Source organism: Coturnix japonica, chromosome Z (genome assembly GCF_054131305.1).
Source record: "Coturnix japonica strain WE chromosome Z, WE-NBRP24, whole genome shotgun sequence".
Taxonomy (NCBI): domain Eukaryota; kingdom Metazoa; phylum Chordata; class Aves; order Galliformes; family Phasianidae; genus Coturnix; species Coturnix japonica.
In genome coordinates, this window is record NC_140702.1 from 48,246,844 (window position 1) to 48,265,902 (window position 19,059).

General features: G+C 43.6%; 1 protein-coding gene and 1 long non-coding RNA gene across 6 annotated transcripts; one reads left to right on the forward strand and one right to left on the reverse strand.

Moving 5' to 3' along the window:
* Window positions 1-14,936, reverse strand: VLDLR (very low density lipoprotein receptor). Of its 5 annotated transcripts, XM_015848917.3 has the most exons (19): window positions 14,554-14,925; window positions 10,435-10,554; window positions 9,355-9,477; window positions 8,357-8,479; window positions 6,647-7,018; window positions 6,420-6,542; window positions 6,217-6,339; window positions 5,736-5,855; window positions 5,535-5,660; window positions 4,960-5,131; window positions 4,410-4,634; window positions 4,126-4,244; window positions 3,598-3,737; window positions 3,344-3,485; window positions 2,889-3,035; window positions 1,877-1,966; window positions 1,413-1,487; window positions 1,139-1,308; window positions 1-660 (listed from the first exon to the last, which is right to left on the reverse strand). In XM_015848917.3, exons 1-19 carry the CDS (start codon window positions 14,669-14,671, stop codon window positions 625-627), a joined length of 2,664 nt encoding a protein of 887 aa, XP_015704403.3. In that variant the 5' UTR covers window positions 14,672-14,925; the 3' UTR covers window positions 1-624. The 5 variants fall into 5 exon arrangements, with proteins under 5 accessions (XP_015704403.3, XP_085386853.1, XP_085386852.1 ...); XM_085530727.1 differs by lacking the exon at window positions 8,357-8,479 and having other exon boundaries at window positions 14,554-14,933; XM_085530726.1 differs by lacking the exon at window positions 6,217-6,339 and having other exon boundaries at window positions 14,554-14,933.
* A 113-nt stretch (window positions 14,937-15,049) lies between these two features.
* On the forward strand, window positions 15,050-18,212 carry LOC107306096 (uncharacterized). The gene is made up of 3 exons (XR_014940098.1): window positions 15,050-15,366; window positions 15,866-16,096; window positions 16,712-18,212. It is a non-coding gene; the product is annotated as an uncharacterized LOC107306096 (long non-coding RNA).
* The last annotated feature ends 847 nt before the right edge of the window (window positions 18,213-19,059 follow it).

Below are 19,059 nucleotides of genomic sequence, written 5' to 3' on the forward strand. Positions count from 1 at the left end.
TTTAAGTGCTTGTTCTTTTATTTCCCCCCCTTCTCCACATTTCAGATTTACAGTGGTTCCCTCAAAGAGCATTCATACCTGTAGAGCTCTAAGAGATAACAGACAAGATTGTTTCAGTCATACATACAAAATTACTTAGCTTACAAATTTTTGGCAATCATAGTAACCCGTTTTCTCCTATTGCCATTGCCCCAACCATTGAAAAAGACAGTGTACAATAATTTACATTTTAAGTATTTCAAAGTGCTTGGTAGTGATCTTCCAGGAATAATATTTACAAGTGGCATATACAGATATGTACAGCTGTTACACAATAGCACAAGTTGTGGCTGGAATATGGCTTTCTATGGAAAGTGCTTTGTATTTGGCCACTGGTGTTACTGACTGACCAATTAAAGGGTTACTGATAAAATAGTAACCACTAAAAGCTGAATTGTTGTGGACAGGTATTTACAGAGTTGGTTGTTAAGCTGTATAAAACAGCTAATTATGTAAGTGTTCCATACACAGAGAAAGTTTCTTCATTCTTCCAAGAATGGAGGAAGTCTTTCAGCCACAAGCATGTTTATCATCCCCGTAAGTGTAAAACACAAAGTAAACTGAAAGCGATTGCTGATCCAGTGCTCACAGCATATCATCATCTGTGCTTACAACAGATATCTGTAAAAAGAAAAAGTGTTTGTTAACTACAGTTTTACCAATAAAGGACAACAATGCAAGTCTTCACTACAGGGCAGTCCGAAGTAGGTTCTAGTTCTGCAGACTAGAAACCATACTCAACACTGGTTTACTCCATCCCAGTCATACAGTAGCAGTTGCCGACTACGACATAAATCTTGATTAAAAGTATGAGCTCTGAATTGATTCAGCCCAGTAGTTTCAGTGCAGTCAGTATGTCTCTGCATTCCAGAACAGAAACCTCTCCCAATTTACAGAATCATAGAATCCTTGGAGTTGGAAGGGGCCTTTAAAGGTCATCTAGTCCAGCTGCCCTGCAATGAACAGGGACATGCACAGCTAGATCAAGTTGCTCAGGGCCCAATCCAGCCTCATCTTGAAAGTCACTTGGCAGCTCTTTGCTACATCCACTCTGAGGACTAGCCCAAAACCTCAGGCATATATCAATCAGTTTACTTACTGCAGGGTAGGTGTGTCCAACTGAACCACTGTGTCTGCCGATATCAATTGTGAGGTCCTCTTCCGTAGTTTTCAGATAGACGGGATTATCAAAATTCATGCTTTTCATGTTCTTGTGCTGCCAGTTACGCCATATGAAGTAGCCAGCCACTGCAGCCATCACCAGCAATACTTCAGGGAGAAACATACGTTTTAAGTATAGAGTAGTATCAAGTCAAACTTATGAACAAAAAGAGCTTATCCCACCAAAAAGGATCTCAACACATGGTACTCACAGACAGGAAGAACAGCCCAAGCTCCTGATGCTCCTGTTGCAGCTACTTCAGACATCACACTACTGATGTTGAATCCTGCACAATAATTCATAAGGTAGTAAGGTTTCTTAATCACAAGGTAGCAGATTTATTCAGATTTCTTACTAAGACATTAAGCCTAAAAGTTGCTCCAACATTATTAATGTTATACAAGAACAGTGCTAAGACGCTTCATCTTATCTTAGCAGTAAGATTTTTTGCTGCCCTTCTCTGAGCACTCTTGGCATTTCATGGAACCTATGGGTTCCATGCAGTCATAAAAGAACAAATTATGTTTATCGCATACTCCAGCTGCTGTATTTCTACTACATACATGAAGTAGTTTTTTTTCTACTTGCATGCAAAGAAGATTTCAAGTATGCTAGTGGGTTAGTCTGCATTTCTCTTATCTTTTGTTTAGTAATCTGAGTTAATGGGACCAGTACCTCCAGGAACTAGTCCAACAGTTGGAGATTTTTCAGTTGTGCTGGTATCTTTAGCCTCAGTGTAAGTCACAGTTGTTCCAGTACCTGAAACTAATTATAGACCAAGAACCCAGTTAATCCTGAAGTTCTGCAATGGCTTAACTATGACAGCCATGGCAGCAAATGTTTAGCAGATGGCAGAATGGTCATGCAGCTTGTTAGCTTTATTGGAAACATTGACATTAGTTATTTTACTAAGTACAGCTTCCATTGAAAGTGTTGATAAAAAAAAATAAATGATTGCATGAACCACGTGAGCCACTTAAACAGGCATAAGCTTTATCTGAAGTAATTGAAAATATAAGCCACCCTACTCATTTCACGCTCTCTGTAGAATATTTGATTCCATAAAGCTTGCAGGTCAAATACAGCCTTTGACATCCATCCTATAGAGCAGCCACTACCTTCAGCCAATGGAGAACCATGTCCTCACATTCACTGCTTTGACTGTAGCAGTCAATCAACATGCAATTTATTGAGTGACACTTTGGAGATCCTACTCTTGCTAGATTGGACACACAAGTCTGCCACACAGCCAGAGATCAGTGTACAAGCAGCAGCAGGTTTGCTTGGAACTGGAAAGGAAATACACAAACTTGCAAGATTAACCCATGACCATTTCAAGATAATGGATTGAATCACTGTACAGCAATGTTAGTTTATACCCCTGGTTTCTAACAAAAGGACTAGGTAGGCTTCGTGCATATGCCTGCTGTCTGCAGAAAGCTGTGGAAGCACAAGGTCTTATTGCAAATGATGATGATACAGAAGCCAGGCATGAACTCTGAACAATATCTGCAGACTTAGAGGGTAGCTCAATGCATGCCAGAAGACCACCCTCACTAAGAGAAGTTGCATAAGATTTACTCATGCAAAGCTGTCAGTCTGTACTGTCATGTTTGCCTCTTACAGGCTTAGTATCATGATTCCAATTCTCCCATCATCCATCCTGAAAGAAGTTTTTTAATCATACCTTCACATCTCAGACCATCCTCCTGTAAGAAATATCCAGCAGGACATGCACAAGTGTACTTCGGAGAGTGTTCATTTATCTGAGGAGCAGGCAGGCACAAGTAACTACAGCCTCCATTTACCATGTTCTCTTCACACCAGTTCCTGCCTGTTGGTACAGGTTCATTTTAAGTGATTGACAGGAATGAGCTTTCATGCTCCAAAGGTACAGCATAATTTTTTGCTCAGTAGTTGCTCTAGTTGAGTTGTTTATCTCTGCAGGTTATATCTAATCTGCCCAAGCAAGAAAAATTGCAACTAGACTCTCTCAAACCCAGTGGGTGTGCTAGACTAAAAGCTTCAAGTACCAAAATGAATTAGATAGTTATACAGGGGGAAGATACCATTTGCTAACACACAATCACAGCAGGCTTCATGCAAGTATATGTTGATAGAACTATGAAGTCTAGTAGTCACCTGAAGGCTGAACAAGTTCATGATAAACAATGATGTCCTGTGCATCGTTGAGGTTGTTTACTAGGGTAACCAATTCAGCTCCAGTAAATTTGTTGGCACCATAGACTGCCTCATTCTCTCCATCAATCCAGAATACACGATCCTAGAAAATAGTCATTAACTCCCATAATCTCTGTATTTCTTTCAGCACCATAATTGCTAGCCACATACTTGGAAGAAGAGTTCTGACGAGTACTGCAGCAAGCCATTCTTACCTCAAATATTGTTAGAGCAAGAGGATGAGGAAGGAACATATGAGACTTCAGCACAAGTCTGCGATCCTGGCCATTCAGATCCACACTTGACAGCATATGTAGTTTAGAATCTAGCCAATACAGACGGCTTTTTACAAGATCTAGGATGGGAGAAAAAAAAAAAACAAACAAACCACCAATTACTGGCTATGTGTGTAAGACCACTAGAGTTTCCTGCAAAAGCTACAACACCCACACGCTCAAGAATTGTTGCAGTGTTACCATATAGTTTCTTATTACATGGGAATACAGAAAACTGCTGTAGTGCTGCCTAATTGCACTATGCCTTAGGTAGGATACACAACAGCGCAGGGAAAGTTACCATTTCAGCATCTGAAGTGCTGTGCCTGTTGTAGTGTCTCTAGGCATGCAAAAACTTCCCAGTATCAAAAGCTAAAAATAGTTATTTGAACGATGACCTTGGCTTCTGTAGCGAACAAACTGCTAAAGCTCCAGAATACCTGTGGCACAGAGACAAACTCAACATACCTAGAGCAATGCCATTAGGCCACTGGATTTCTGTTGTCACAAGCTGCTGTCTGTCAAATCCATTCATTCCTGCTTTTTCAATTTTGGCTGGCTCACCCCAGTCTGACCAGTACATGAAGCTGTGGAGCAGAATTTATGTTATATAACACTATAGATACTGTAGCATCACTCTTAATTATTACATTTGCTAACAAGTAGCTAGACAAAGGCTGTGTAAATTGACTATCAGAACACAGAGTAGATAGTAGATTTGTTCTTTCCAGAGAACTAGGACAAACACTCACCCAGAGAGAGGGTCTACAGCAATAGAAGCTGGCTCTCTCAGATCAGAAAGAAATAAAACCTTTCTTTTCTTGCCATTCAGGCTGGCCACTGAAATGGTCTTTGCAGATGAGTCAGTCCAGTAGATGTTCTTATAAATCCAGTCAACAGCAATTCCTGCAGGGCTGTGTATGTTGTCTAGGATTCTAGTGTGTGTTCCAACTTTATCACGGGTATCAATAGAGGCACTGGAAAACAAAAATTACTTGCTTTTACCCCTCTTTGTCCTAACAGACTACAGCTCTGCACACCTCAGCAAAAGCTGCCTGCCAAGGAGCTGCATGCAATCTAGAAGATGTACTTGCAAATCAGGCACCTTATGAAAAGGTCACAGTTGAAACAGATACAAAGAAGTGCAACAAGTATACACATGCTAGCTCCAGGAGATTGTACCTGCTGTGCTTAGTCTTGGTCATCGGTAATCTAGTTCTCAGCACAAAAGCCTACAGAAGAATCTTGGGTAAAATACAGGATGCTTAAGGTAGAACTAAGTCAGAGGATAAGTCCATTTACCTGAAAATTGCTTTTTGGCTGAAGTCAGCCCAATAAAGCTTTTGCTCAGCAATATCAGCATCTAGAGCAACTGTGTTTCTTAGCTGCTCTACTAGCTGAATGTATTCTTTTCTCTCAAGGCCAATCTTCCTGATATCCCGTCGGTTGGTGAAAATCAGACATGGTTCTTTCCCTGCAGAAAAAGTAATTATTTAACTATGTTTCTAGACATCAAGTCACATACCAATGGTCTTTAAGACAGCTTTTTAGGAGTCATATTTAGTATCTGCTATTTCACACTTGGAAATGGATACTGACAAACATCTTAGCTGTATCATACCCCATTCTTTTCTCCCTTCATGGTGAGCACCCTCCTCCCTGGGAAAAAAAAACCTGTCATGTAGACATGGTAGCTTTAAGTGGCATGTCATAGCACTATTCAGAATGTTAGGACTGTTCAGGCCTATTCAAGTTATGCTGTTAAGAGCACAGTTGGGGTCATAACTACAGCAGCATGAAAATGTACGTCACTAACTGTCTCACTTAAAAGTGAATGACTTCCAGGCTTATGGTTATTGTCTCATGCCAATACTTACCCACAGCCTTGCACACTCCTGTAGCAAGATCCATCTGATAGCCACGGCTACATTCACACTTGTATCCCCCTTTCAGGTTGATACAGATTTGGCTACAGATACCAGGATTTTGGCATTCATCAATATCTGTAAAGACAAATTCATTTTGTTCTCATCTACAGTACAACTCATATGTTCACTATTAACTGATTTGATACTTGCCTCCACACGTCCTCTTGTCTACAAGCTCAAACCCAGCTGGACAGTCACATTCATAGCCAATAACAAGATCTCTGCAGATGTGAGAGCATCCACCATTGTTGACTAAACATTCATTTATGTCTGGAAGAGAAGAACAGGTCATTTCTTAAACAGCATACATATATAGGCGTGAAATCTTAGTCACTGAGTGCTGTACCAGATGCTCAAGACCACATTTGACCAGCTATCAATATTCTTGTGTTCTAAGTGGGCAGCAGCAGCTGAGGCTCCTCTGACCTTCAGAGTTTAATGGCCTCAAGTGCCTTCAGGTCACAAAGTCATCCCAATAGTCAGTTTGACTATGATAACAACAGCCCTATTAACTGGGTTACTCTTGTTTATTTTTGCTACTAAGTAAATACAGATAAGTATTTCAGTCCAACAACTGACAGCTCAGGAAGTGTTTAGTAGTCAGTACTACATAAGGAGTTCGTTCACTTACTACATTCCTTGAGAGGCTCATCACTCCAGTCACTGCAGTCTCCCTGATGGTTACACACTTTGTTAACATCTATGCATTCTCCACTTCTGCACTTGAATTTGCCAGGTCCAGAACACTGAATAACTGAAATAATGAAGACTATGAAGAGGCTGCCAGCTTCAGAAACTATGCAAGTCTTCAGTCTTGTTAATCTGCACACTTACCACTGTTACAGTTTGCTTCATCAGTGCCATCTAGACAGTCTCTCACACCATTGCACTGCCTAGTCCCATGGATACAGTTCCCATCTTCACATCTGAACTGGTCTGGTCTACAGGTCCGAGAAGCTGTGGGGACAGCCATTAGACAATTTGACTCCTGCAGTCTGCAAAAAGGAAAAAAAGAGGGGCCAAGGAACACCTCCTATAGAAGAGGAATAAAGCTAACTTACGGCAGTTTATTTCATCACTTCCATCTTTGCAGTCAGGATCTCCATCACAGCGCCACTTCTTGTGGATACATTCACCTGAGCCACACTGCACCTCACTGGTAGAACACTTTACAGGAGGCAAAGGCTGTCGGCCACATTGCTCCAAAGATTCATCAGAGTGGTCAGGGCAGTCAGCATCATCATCACACACCCAGCTGGCAGAGATGCAAGTGGAGCTCTTGCACTGGAACTCATGAACACCACATGTTGGAGGTGCACACTCCAACTCATCACTACCATCACTGCAGTCATCTTGACCATTGCAGACAAAGCTCTTGGAAATACATTGCCCACTAGTGCATGTGAACTCTGCTGCACTACAAGTCACGTTGCCTGGAGTAACAGGAGTGAAAAAATATTAGCAGGTTATCACAGGAAGACTTCTGAATGAACATATTTTGCTTTTCAGTTTCTTTGCTCCATCAGATGTGAGTTGACACTAGGTCAACATTCTGCAAAAAGAAGGCTTTAGGATAATCTAATTGATCACCTACAATACACACGTGACATATGAACAATTCTCCTTGTCTTAAGCATTAAGAGTGAGAAACATCAGTCCTGAGCTACTGAGCTAAAATAACCTCCTGTTTGTTCTGCTTTAGCATGCTAGCCCTTAGGAAAACAGGCTCAGAACCTGTGAACCAGAGACAGAAGGTAAGAGAATTGCTAACTCTGGAGTATGGTCTAAGACATTGGCAGCCAGATGGTCAGCATGCTCTGTAGTTTGAAATTGAAGTGTTTTGTACAGATCCTCAGGACAGCAGTGGTCCATTTACCTTGGCCACTGAAGATAAGCTGATTGAGATCTTGCAAAAGTTGTTCCTGTGACATTAAGCAGTCACAGAACTTACACTGATACAGATAACAGTGGTTTTATAGCACTGTAGCTAGCAGCTCAGTATACCTTGGCTGATAGCTCTATCAACTTCATTAGAAATGCTGTCTGTAAATTTACTTAACAGATTAAATCATTTGCTTGTTAGAAAAGATGCTACCCCACACATGCAGAGCACAAGCTCAAAGATCTGTAACTCATTAAGCCATCCAGGCAAGGTAGCTGTGGCAGAAGGGAGCCCTGTAACTCTGCTTACAGCAAATTTATCTGAGGACACCTCAGGCAACTCATTTGCAATAAAAACATTAGAACAAGCCAGGAACACTGTACTCTAATTGGCAGCTTCTGCTTTACTTGTGGACTGACTCGAATTTGCTCTTTAACACTTGAAACCCAGCTTCCCTAGTCTACACTTTCAAATAAGTGCAAAATATTGTAGAACACAGCTATGTAGTAGATTAGCTGCCTCCTTGTCCACAAATCCCAGCTACATCTTTAGGAGACAAACTTAATATAGACAGCAACTAGATTTACATGTTAAGAAACACTGAAAAGAACAAGTTCTGATGGTTTGTCTGATATGTAACTAAGTCTACAGCTATTGCCAAAACTAGCCAGAGACCAAAATAGATGCTGAATATACTGTTTTACTTCTTAACTTCAAAGCATAGAAGACTCTTAGAACAGGTCTGCTTTGTCAAGTGGGCTGCAATACAAATCAGTTTATGGAAATACTAATATGAGGAATTTATCTTCCCAGGTATACTGTCCAGCCAGCTCCTTTTCAGACAAGTCAATTTCAAATAGAGTTATGCAGCCACCATTTCATCCCTTACCACAATTCTCTTCATCTTCTCCACTGTCACAGTCTTTTTCACCATCACATTTCCAGGACACTGGGATACACTGTGTTGACTGAGGACCACAGCTGATCTCATTTACCCGGCATGTTCTCATATCTATTGAAAAAAGTTTAAGTTCAATTTAAGAGTTCTGAAATTTAAGAGCTACTGATTTTGGATTTTAGCAGTTGCCCTGAAAGTTGAGTCTGAAAGGTTTCTGCTCTGATCACAGTCAGAATTAGATGCCAGCATTCAATGAAATCAATGGCTTATCCAAGGAAGAGGTTATTCTAGTCTTTAGAATTCATTAAAAAATAAAGAACTGGAAGCATCTTTTACAATCATCTCTGTCAAAGCAGCTTTTGTGATTGAACATCACAAACTGTTAAACTGTAGAAGACTGTGCAACACACAGTAGTAAGCAAGAGTGAATACGAAGTGAAGTTAAACTCCAGACTGAAATACAGTGATTGCTCCTCAGCATAGGTCCTACAGATAAAGAATGAAACTCCAGAGGTCCCACAGACCTGTATCCCTTGATTAGGACTGTACATAGGACCAAGGTTACTAACCTCACAATCAGGGATTAGTACTTCTGCTTCTGTCTCCCCAGCTCAAAAATCAGTCACTTAGGTCCTATGGCTAACCCCAGTCAACTTGCAAAGTAGCTGTCTTGGAGGATGGTGTTCACTCTGAACAAGATGCAGGCCTGCAGTGCTGTGATTAGTGTCCCAAACTGTAACAAAAGCCTTATATTTGCTATCTTTAACCAGGTACACGTGCAGATTTTCCAGTTCTTAATCTTTTTAAGAAACAGTAAATCTTGTCAAGAACCTGATGTAGACAAAGCCAAGCTAGCGCTTATAAAGGTGCATTTCCAAGACAACTGAAACTTTTTTTTTTTTTGGAGGAGAGCCAGGGGGCAAGCAGGCAAGAAGTCAAATGGCTATAACCTGCTGGCTTGCCCACACTGATGGGAAAGGTGTACTTACGGCACAGCTCAGCACTCTCATCAGATCCATCTTCACAGTCCGGATCCCCATCACACTGCCATCTGTTCGGCACACACTGACCACTATTACATACGAAGTCAGATTCAGCACATGTCTTCTTCACTGGAAAGGAAAAGGACAGGCTCTTTTTTTTATACCAGATTTCAGTTTTTCTGTTGGTAACTAGAGATAAGCTGCCTCGCTCTCAGGAAACCACTGCAACCACCTCAGTTCTTGGATGTCTGGTGCTTTCTTCCACCAGTCTAACAACAACACTACTTAACAGTTCCCAGAGAGTTATGCAGCATACAGACCAACACTTGCCTTCCCATAAGCAGATACTAATGGACTGCTAATGTTAAAGGAAAGTAGCTAGGTAGGTAGAAGAGATGTGACTTCATTTACACAAGTTAAATTAAGGTCTGTTAACAGCTATTTTAAGATTTTGAACTTCATGCTCATTATCAAGGCATTTGATTTGTGGTGTCATTACAGAAGCTTGGTACTATGTAACCCAATTGCGTAACTCAAGCAGACCAGCAGTCCAGCCACACCAGTGCTGGATATTAAGTCTGTTCTGTCTTGTCTCCAAGTATGTCTAGTCATCTGTCCTGGCCTCCACGTCTGCAAAAAAAACATTGAGTTGGCAGCCAGAGCTAGAATCAGTGTTTATATGAAATGCAGCAGAACCACTTTCATACGTAACAGGACATCTAACCTTGCAATAGCCATGAGTTGCATACTAATAACAACAAGCTTCTACCGTGTTTTCAAGCAAAAACTGAAGAGAGTTCTGTTCTAGGCAATCTCCACTGCAGCAAATAAAGTTTTAGTCATGAGCCTTTCTCTCAGTTCCAGAAGACTCCCACAAACTAGGAAATTCAACTGTATCCTACTGATACAGAGCACCCAGATTGTCCCCCAGCCTTTTCTAGGCATTTTGTCTTCTACTCTGCATTATAGATGTAAAAAGTGCTGGTCAGAATAAGCATCTTTCCAGCTATCTGCTTCCTGCTGTTAACCCCTACTGCAAACTACTGAGTACAGATGCAGAGACATTACTGCTGCTTGAGTACTTACCGCAAGCACTTTCATCACTGCCATCTGAACAGTCTTCATCACCATCACATTTCCAGAGCAAAGGAATACAGCGTCCATTACTACATGCAAACTGGGATTCTTCACATTTTGTTTTTGCACCTTCAATGAAAAGAAGAATCTGAGCCCTTGTGCTGCTTGCACTACTTCCTTTGTTTCATCCCACACCCAATAAACAGATGTTTTCATGCTGATGCCAAGTTCTGTATTATTTTACTGTTTTCATCTTTGTGAATCACGACAGTAGAACTAGAAGCTTTCTTTCACTGTACAACTGCAGAGATTAAGCAGTTCAACAGTCTACCTGGCAGACAGCAGTAAATCAGTCTCAGTGTTCACAATATTGAGCTTTTATTTTCAAGGCAGGGTCAAGTTTGCAAGGCAAAGGGATACTCATGAACAGGCTCCTGCTGCCTATAGCCTATCATGACATTCTAAAAACTACTCAGACTTTGAGCAAGCTGCTTTTAAACATGACTGAATTTCAAACTGGACTGGCATTCCAGTACTCTGAAGCTAATGTATTACAACCCCAAGACATTTGTAGCAGTGGCTTAGATATCTGCTCTGTAATGAACAACATTTTTTCCATCATGTAAATTACTCCAGCAGTAGTAGCTCCAAAGTCTGTAAAATTACAATAATGGACAGAGTTAGTTCCTACCACCTGACTGCTAACAGTCCCCACAGAGGCATTCCTTAGTAGACGCAAAAGGAAGTGTGATGACATATCCAGATTTTTTCTCATTATTAAAGCTAGGTCAAGCGTAATGCTAAGAGAGCACAATAATTTATCACTTCCTTCTGGAATTAAGTCTCTCATCTCCAAACTGTTAAGTCTGATTATTAATATGCTTCAGTCAGGTACTCTTTTGTGCATGATGCTTGAAGTGCACTTTCCAGAATATCTTCCATTCTGAAACGGTATGTCCCTGTCCCTCAAGGGAATATGCTTTGTCTTGAAGCCCTGCTACAACTATCATTAAAAGCATCAGCGTGCCTCTTCAGCACAGAAGCCAGAGCTGTTCCATTTAATGCTTGCAGGCAAGTGTGTGAGTATATGCAAGAATTCTGGCTGCACACATCCATGGCATGATGCAAAACTTCTGCTCCTCCTTGATCTCCTGTAATGGTGGTGCCCTTTTTCCGCCTGCCACAGCTTTGAGAGGGCATCTAATTTTAGTGGAACCCAACTTGCTATTTTATATCTTCTGTGTATAACATACAATATGCAAGACTGTTTCCAAATAAAGGGAAGCCATTCCACTTTCTGAAACGGATCCATTTCACATTGTATCATTAGCTCTCAGGCACTAGATAACAGCAAGCACTGGACAGAGCATAAGCAAGGAGAACAAGGGCAGTTTTACTTGACAACTGTATAATGTAAATTCATGCTATAAGTAAATGATTTGAAACAGCAGCTTATTGAGTTCTGCTGAAGTTTCAGCAGTTTTACTGGTTGAGTAAAACACTGACAGAATCAAGCTGAAACAATTTGTTTTGTGGGAACTGTTTAAGGAGTGCCAGAGCAATCAGACATCAGCACATGCGCTCTGTACTTCCATCACTCCTTTTCAGGGTAGGGATTGTACCAGCAGGCAGTTGCCAGCAGCACTGTTTTTCAACATTAACACTGCTTGGTCAACAGCTGTCAAAAAAAGCAGCTTGCCTAGTAGTGCCAGAGGGGAGACCTCAGCCAGCTGAGTGGGTACAGAGGACACAGCTATCAGCTTGCTATTGCTGGCATCACTCTGCTGTCCAATTGCCTCTAACAGAAGTAGACATCTGCTTGCCTGGTCACACAGCATTCCAGTTATTTCTGTATTACTAGCTAAAACACAAAGTGACTGACTCCAGCTAGTTTTGAGATGTTCTTATCCAGGCTATCGGAGTGGGAACAGCCAACCCTTCCCAAAATAGCACGCTAGAGCTATTAGACTAAGCCTGCCACTCAGGAGATACCAAAATAACTCCCACAGTCTTTAGTTATGCTATTTCAAGCTAGAATAACTTAGTAAAGGCTTGCACAGTATATTGCGGCTTACAGAGTAACACCACTTTGACCAAATACAACAGGGAAACTACCCACAAAGCTAAGTGGAACAGAAGCTGAGCTGGGAGTTAAAGCTATAACTCCACAAACTACAGGGAGGCATTCCAAAAAGGTGCTGCTTTTCTTGCAGCTGATCTTTTGCAACTACTTTTGACAGCCAGTGAACAAATAAGGAATTGCTAGCACCAAACACTCACGAACCTAGGTTATAATCTGTTGCTGCTCCTTTAAGATAGCCCTCAAGCTCTGAAGGCCACATGCAGCAAGCTCCAGCAGATCACTACCTACAGTCCCATCCTGCACTAAGCACAGTTCTGCAGTGCCAGGCAGACATTTAGGCAAGATGCTACCACGAGTGATTTTTAGATTGATATAAATCATTAATTCAAAAGCTTTTCAGCATGTGCTGGTCATTCATCAGAAGCATGTTTACACCTTTTGTCCACTTTAGGATAAGTTTTGGGTGGAAGAGGTAGAAGACAAGTAACTACACAGGCCGAGAGTAAGAAACATCACTGTACTGTTTCCCTGGTTACCCACTCAGAACTGCAACAAACTTACAAGCAAGGTAAAGGAACAGTCACCATTACCAACCAAGTTAAAGCATAGGAAATTTTTCCCCTTAGCTCTGCCATCATCACTTGTCTCCACTTCTTAAGTGGATCATCAGTTTACTTCGCTAAGGCCAGCTAAACATGTGACACTGCATGCTGTCATATGACGCCAACTACCAGAAAAAAAAAGCTTGCAGTAATGATTGGGAAACCCACAGAGAGGAACAAGCAGAGCCAGCTGCTCTGAGAGGCCCCTACCTCAAACTGAATGAAGAAACTCAGAGGACTAGAGCTACCTTCAATGCTTGACTCCTCATATGATTTCTAACTACTGTGCACCAGTGGTTTTAGTGCAGGCAAGTTCCAACCTTCGTGTTACAGATGCATAACCATGGGGCCTGTGCCTACTGTAGACATGCATGGGAGCAGCCTACAGGACGGGAAATGGAGGCATGGCCTGAAAATATACTTCTTTCTTATTGTTGCTGGGAGGACTGTGAGGCAGCCCCCTGGCTGGGTTCTGCTCAGCAAACCTCATGTCTGAACTGCAGCACACCGCTGGGACTACAAAGCCTAACTCTCTATAAGCAAACGTTGAGAATGCAACCAAAGCAAAACACTTCAGAGAGTTTGCCAGGACATTATGGCACACAGCTCCCAGGCTCAAATGAGGTACAACAACACATGTTAACTACCCACCTCCCACCTAGCAGACCTCAGCTCCTGGAGAAAAAGGGAAGTTCCATTCATTGATCACCCCCTCCAGTCAAAGGGAAAATATTTTTAACTGACCATGCAACTAGCTTGACGTTCAAGTTCCACTGCTGCAGGGGGAACCACATCTACATCGACAACAATCACCGTCTGAGCTACCTGTGCGGGCCCGCTTCGCGAGGGCTCCTGCGCGGGCAAGGCTCAACCTCGCCGCCAGGTGGAGATCCCCCACGGTGGCTACAGCTGGCCCGAAACGAGCCACGCCAGCGCCGCTGGATGCCACAAAGCCAAAGTTGCCGAGTAGTTTGACAACCCCTCGGACACTGCGGGCCGTCCCGAAGCTGCGCTCCCCGCCGCCCAGCGCGCAGACCGTCCCTCACCGCCCGGCATCGCCAAACCTCCCGCAGCAGCGGCGGCAGCGCGGCGCTCCCAGCTGAGCCGCTCTGGGGCGGGGAGGGGCGAGCCGGCCGCGGGCTCGGGCCCACCCGCAGCGCCCCGTGCGTGCTCCGTCCGCCCGTGGAAGCGGTGCCTCGCAGCGGGGCTGGCGGTAGCAGGCAGAGCCCGGAGGCCCCACGCTTCGCCTTCACTCCGCGGAGCCCCGATCTCCCCGCACAAAGGAAAAAAGCACACCCCAACCGAACAACACGCGTACGTGCGCACACACACAGAAACACGCACAAAAACAACCGAAAGGGCTGGAGGGAGAGAAGTGATCCCAGGGAGCCGCGGAAGCAGCCCCGGCGGTGCGCGCCCCAGCCCCCCACGCCCCGCACTCACCGTCGGTGGCAGTACGCAGGCAGCCGAGGGCGAGCAGCAGGCAGAGCGCCCACCGCCGCGCCCCACACCCGCCGCCGGCCGCCGCGCTCCGGTCTCCGAGCTGCCGGCTCGACCGCATCGCCGCGCTGAGGGACAGAGAGAGGGAGAGAGGCGGGGAGGGTGGGCGTGCAGACGTCGCGGTCAGAGAGGCGATGAAGAGAGCAGGGAGCCGGAGACAGGCACGGGAGGAGGGTGTCCCCGCGGCGCTCTTATACCAGCTGCCCGGCCGCCCTGCGCGGCCGTGGTGACTCACGGCGCCGCGCCGGGCCCCGGTTGGCTCACCAGCGCCGCCCGCCCCCGCTTCCTCCTCCGCGGCACCTGCGGCCGCCTTGTTGCGCCCGTACAGCGGCTCGGATCGGCGCGGTGAGTGGCGGCGAGGTGCGTGCCGCGGGATGAGGCACCCCCCCCTCCTCCCCGGCCTTCCTCCTGCTGGTGACAGCCCCTGCGCGTGGCCGGCGGTGGGGGCAGCCCCGGTGGGAGCGGGCTGTGCCGGGTTGCAGCGGCTTTGTTCCTGCACGCGCCGATCCCGCACCCCGCCGCGGGGAGGGGGTGTTGCTGGGCCCTCCGTGCTGGGCAGCACCGCCAGGCGTGCCGGAACACACGCCGAAGGATGGCTGTTGCCAAAGGAGCATTTGTTGAGTTCGTTGTCCCTTCGCCTCGTGCTTGTGCGCGTTTCCTCCCTCCCGAAGCAGAAGTTGGCTTAAACGAAGCGGGTGCTGCTTTTTGAGGAGGAAAATCGCTACTTCTGCATTCTCAGATCAGGGATTGTAGTTGGTTAGTAATTGCAAGAAGTGATATGCCTGAGGTCGTGTAATTACAAGCTTAACCTTTTATTTTAGGAAGGAGAATTGGTGGTTTTGTTATGCACGTGTAGCCTTTAGAACATGCAGTTCTATCTTGGTGAATTAAAGAAAGAAAGGATGGATCCTTAAGAAGCAAATGTGATTTTGTTCACAGCACTAATAAAATTTACAATTGAGTCCCTGTGATTCTGTTCCATATTTACTTTTGTAGTCCTGCTACTTCACATTAATAGAGTGTTCTGTGCTTTTAATATCTTGGTGGCAACAGAAGCTTCAGTGAGCTTCTTCACCCAAAAATGGTTGAGGAGCAGAGTGCTTTTGTTCCTTGGAAGTAAAGCCTTGAATTAAACTGGTATTAGTGTGGTGTTATTGATCACTTTTGGTTATGGGGTGATTCCTTGAATGAAGCACTGTTTGATGTTCCATGCTGCTTAAATGTCATAACATGTTTCTTTTTATGTTTTTTGCAGAGTGGAGCCCTTTTTGAATCGTATCCAGTTGTGTCGTGATTCCACTAGAGCCAAATCACACCACTGCATTAATGACTTCGGAGTGGATTATTTCACGTCAGCATGTAACAAATGATCATCCAGGCCATCCAAATGAGCAAATGCTTGATGTTACAGACACCTGTTTAAAAAGGGCAAGATTTAATTTCATGTAAATGGAGTCCACCTGGAAATGGTATTTCTGATGCATAGGTAAATGTGAAGAGAGCACTTCCTTATGTTTGCCTCCCTACAGCCCTTCTTTCTCGTGGCCTCAGGCAGGGTGGAAGATACTCTGCTTTCTCATTCTGCTTTGGATGTGGCATTGGCTGCTACAGCCATGTCTTCGCAAACATATGCTTCTTTAAACAAGAAAAATCTATTATGTAGAAGAGGGTTGAGTGGAGTCCTCAGGAAGATGGCTTGGTACTCTGAAAACATAGTTCTCTTTGCAGAACTTCTGCATGACAAATTGCCTTCAGTTGGTTGCTCACTGTTGCATGGTCTGCTATACTCTAGACTGAACTTCATTTTCACAAATGGCCTGTTACCATTATAGAAATATTTCATTACCTGAGTGCAGCAACACACAGCAAGACCCCAGTTCCACTGCAGAACACAGTTAGACATAACTTAGTATATGCTTGTAGTTGATAGTCTCTCCTATTTGTCTATGGGAGCTATAGATTCACTTGAGGAGAGAGGAGTGTCACCTGCATTATCCATTGCTTTCCACATCTAACCATTTGGACTTCCAAAGGAGAAATTACTGTAAAATACTGTTATTTTTGGTTTGGTTTGGTTTGTTTTTTTTATGTTTCATTTCAGTTAAGATGCAGCTGGATGTGCTTGAGTCTGAACATCTGGTGTTGTCTCTAGAAGATCTTGTACTGAAGAGGTCTCTCCCCTCCTTAGCATCCTTACAGGATTCCTGCCTCTTTAAGGAGGGGCATGGAGCCAACCACTTGTTATATGGTGATCTCTGTGCCCTCAGAGCCAGGAAACATCTGCACGGAGGTTCTATGCCTTGGCACAGCCATAGCCTTCCAGAGGCAACATGGCAGCAGAAGGGTTTGTGGTGCCTTCTGTGAGTCATGTGTGGTTTTGGCCATGCATGAATATTCAAGCCCAGATAGATCTATATAAGAGAAGCAGAATAAAACAGTGAGTTTCTGTTGAGAATACACACACCTGTGAGAAAAGCAGTCCTACTGTGCTAGTGGTAATGGAGGGGTGTAGCACCCAGAGGAGGCTGGGGTTCAGTGAGAGTGCTGAAGCTTGTGGAGAGTGTGAGATGGCTTTTGTAGTACTGAGACCTTTCATCATGTGCTCAGGAAATGCATGAATGTTGCTTTGTTTTTGTGTGTGGCTCTGAGTCTCTTTCAGACCTTGCTGCATCTGTTTGAGTGGAACTTCTTCAGCTATCAGGAGGTCAGGCAGCTGTAGGTACAAGGTGGGTGATAAGGTGGGAGTGCAGGATGGCATCAGGATAGAGAGTTGGCATTACCCTCGCTGTTCTGCAAGGTCCTGTGGCCAAGAGCTTTCTCAGAGAGTGCTTCCCTTGCTCACTTAACCAGCATATGTCCACCAGCTGTTGCTCACATTACTACATATCTGCTATGATGTTATTAATTGTGCACTATGATGTGCAGAGCACAGGGCTAATGTTTCCAAAAGCTTTTAGGCATTATCCAGGGCTAAGATCAGACTGTCTGAAAGACCAAAGAGGAGCATTCAGAAAATTTATTTCTAGCAGTAGCAGTACTGAGCAGGCAATTTCAGTGGGGCTTCGTCAGACAGGGAATTTTTTGTTGCAGGTTTCATCATTTGGGATGAGAAGAGCTGCTGTTTTTGTGGAGTGTTCTGCAAATAATCTGTTCATATGTGCAAAGAGCTGTCAAGACTCAAGTGGTACATGGTATTAAATATTATGCATAATAATTTCATAGTCGCTCATTCTTTTAAACAGGTCTCCACATCTTCATTTTGTTTCATGCACTATAACTGGTAAACATTTATGAATATTTTGTGATGTCCCTTTGCAAAAAGAGCTGGAAAAGATTGCCAAGAAGCTTAGTGAACCAGTCGGGCATTTCCTTTGCCTTGAAAAGTGACCCTAGTAAAATGGAAATGGCATCACATTAACTTTCCTTTTGGGAATTCTGATAGATATAAGGACCTAGAAACTTTGTAACATCAATTCACCTGAAAATGCCTTTGGATTTACAATAGGCCTGAATTCTTTGGGATAGTTGGCTGTTTTTATTATAGAGTGTAATGTCAAAAGAGAAAATAAAAGACACGAAAGGGCCTTCTAGAGTTCATATAATCTGTGTGAACTCAGTGTGTTTGGTGTTCCGTTATCTTTTTGCCTTAAAGACCTTATAGCCTCTCTTCCAAGCGAGTTCCTGAAGCACACTGGGATTACTAGTTCACCCTCAGGTCTTAAATCAGACTTTTGCCTCCAGTTCCTTTGGTGAAGGACACAAAGTGAGAATATGTCTACAGCAGTAACTTAATCTAATAAAGAAAAGGAAAGCCTCATGGGTAGAGAAAGCAACAGCTATGTATCACAGGATGGCATCCTGCCTTGGAATCACTTGCAAAAATTTTGTCTTCAGAATGTTCTGCTACCAAAGATTTCACTTGCTCCTAAAATCCTTGTATGCCTGAACTGACAGTAATTAAAGGAGCTGTTCTTATGGCTGCATTTCTGAAATGCAGAGACAGGATCTATATAACTGACCTCAATAGAGCTGTTCACAGCCCAAGAGAGACAGAATGCATCCTTTGGGAATAATACAAAATAGGTATGTGCATGAATCCCTCTGACCCACATCATTTCATACCTGTGTCTGAGGACAAATTGGCTTGTTTTGTTTGTTTGTTATTGCTGCAAAGTTTCTCAGCAAATTATTGGGAAGCTTATATCATTGTTCAAAATGCTACTGAGGTCTGTGTTGTGTGTTTTCCATGCAGCCTGAGAAAATATAGTGATAGTAACAAAACCTCACACTTACAATACAGCTTTCCTGTGTTGTTCTTCGGATAACTAACAAATAAGAATATAAGAATCACAAGCATGTTCCCCTGCCCTTGCCATTAACATCATCTGAGTTATAAAGATGAAGCAGACAACTGATATGTTGCTCTTGATTTTAATACAACTTCTTACA

Coding starts and splice junctions, on each gene's coding strand:
- VLDLR (XM_015848917.3), bottom strand. CDS start 14,671: ATGCGGTCGAGCCGGCAGCTCGGAGACCGGAGCGCGGCGGCCGGCGGC. Junction 3,036..3,343: donor TGAACTTGTTCAGCCTTCAG/GTGACTACTAGA, acceptor CTGTACCAACAG/GCAGGAACTGGTGTGAAGAG. Junction 661..1,138: donor TTGGACACACCTACCCTGCA/GTAAGTAAACTG, acceptor TTCTTTTTACAG/ATATCTGTTGTAAGCACAGA.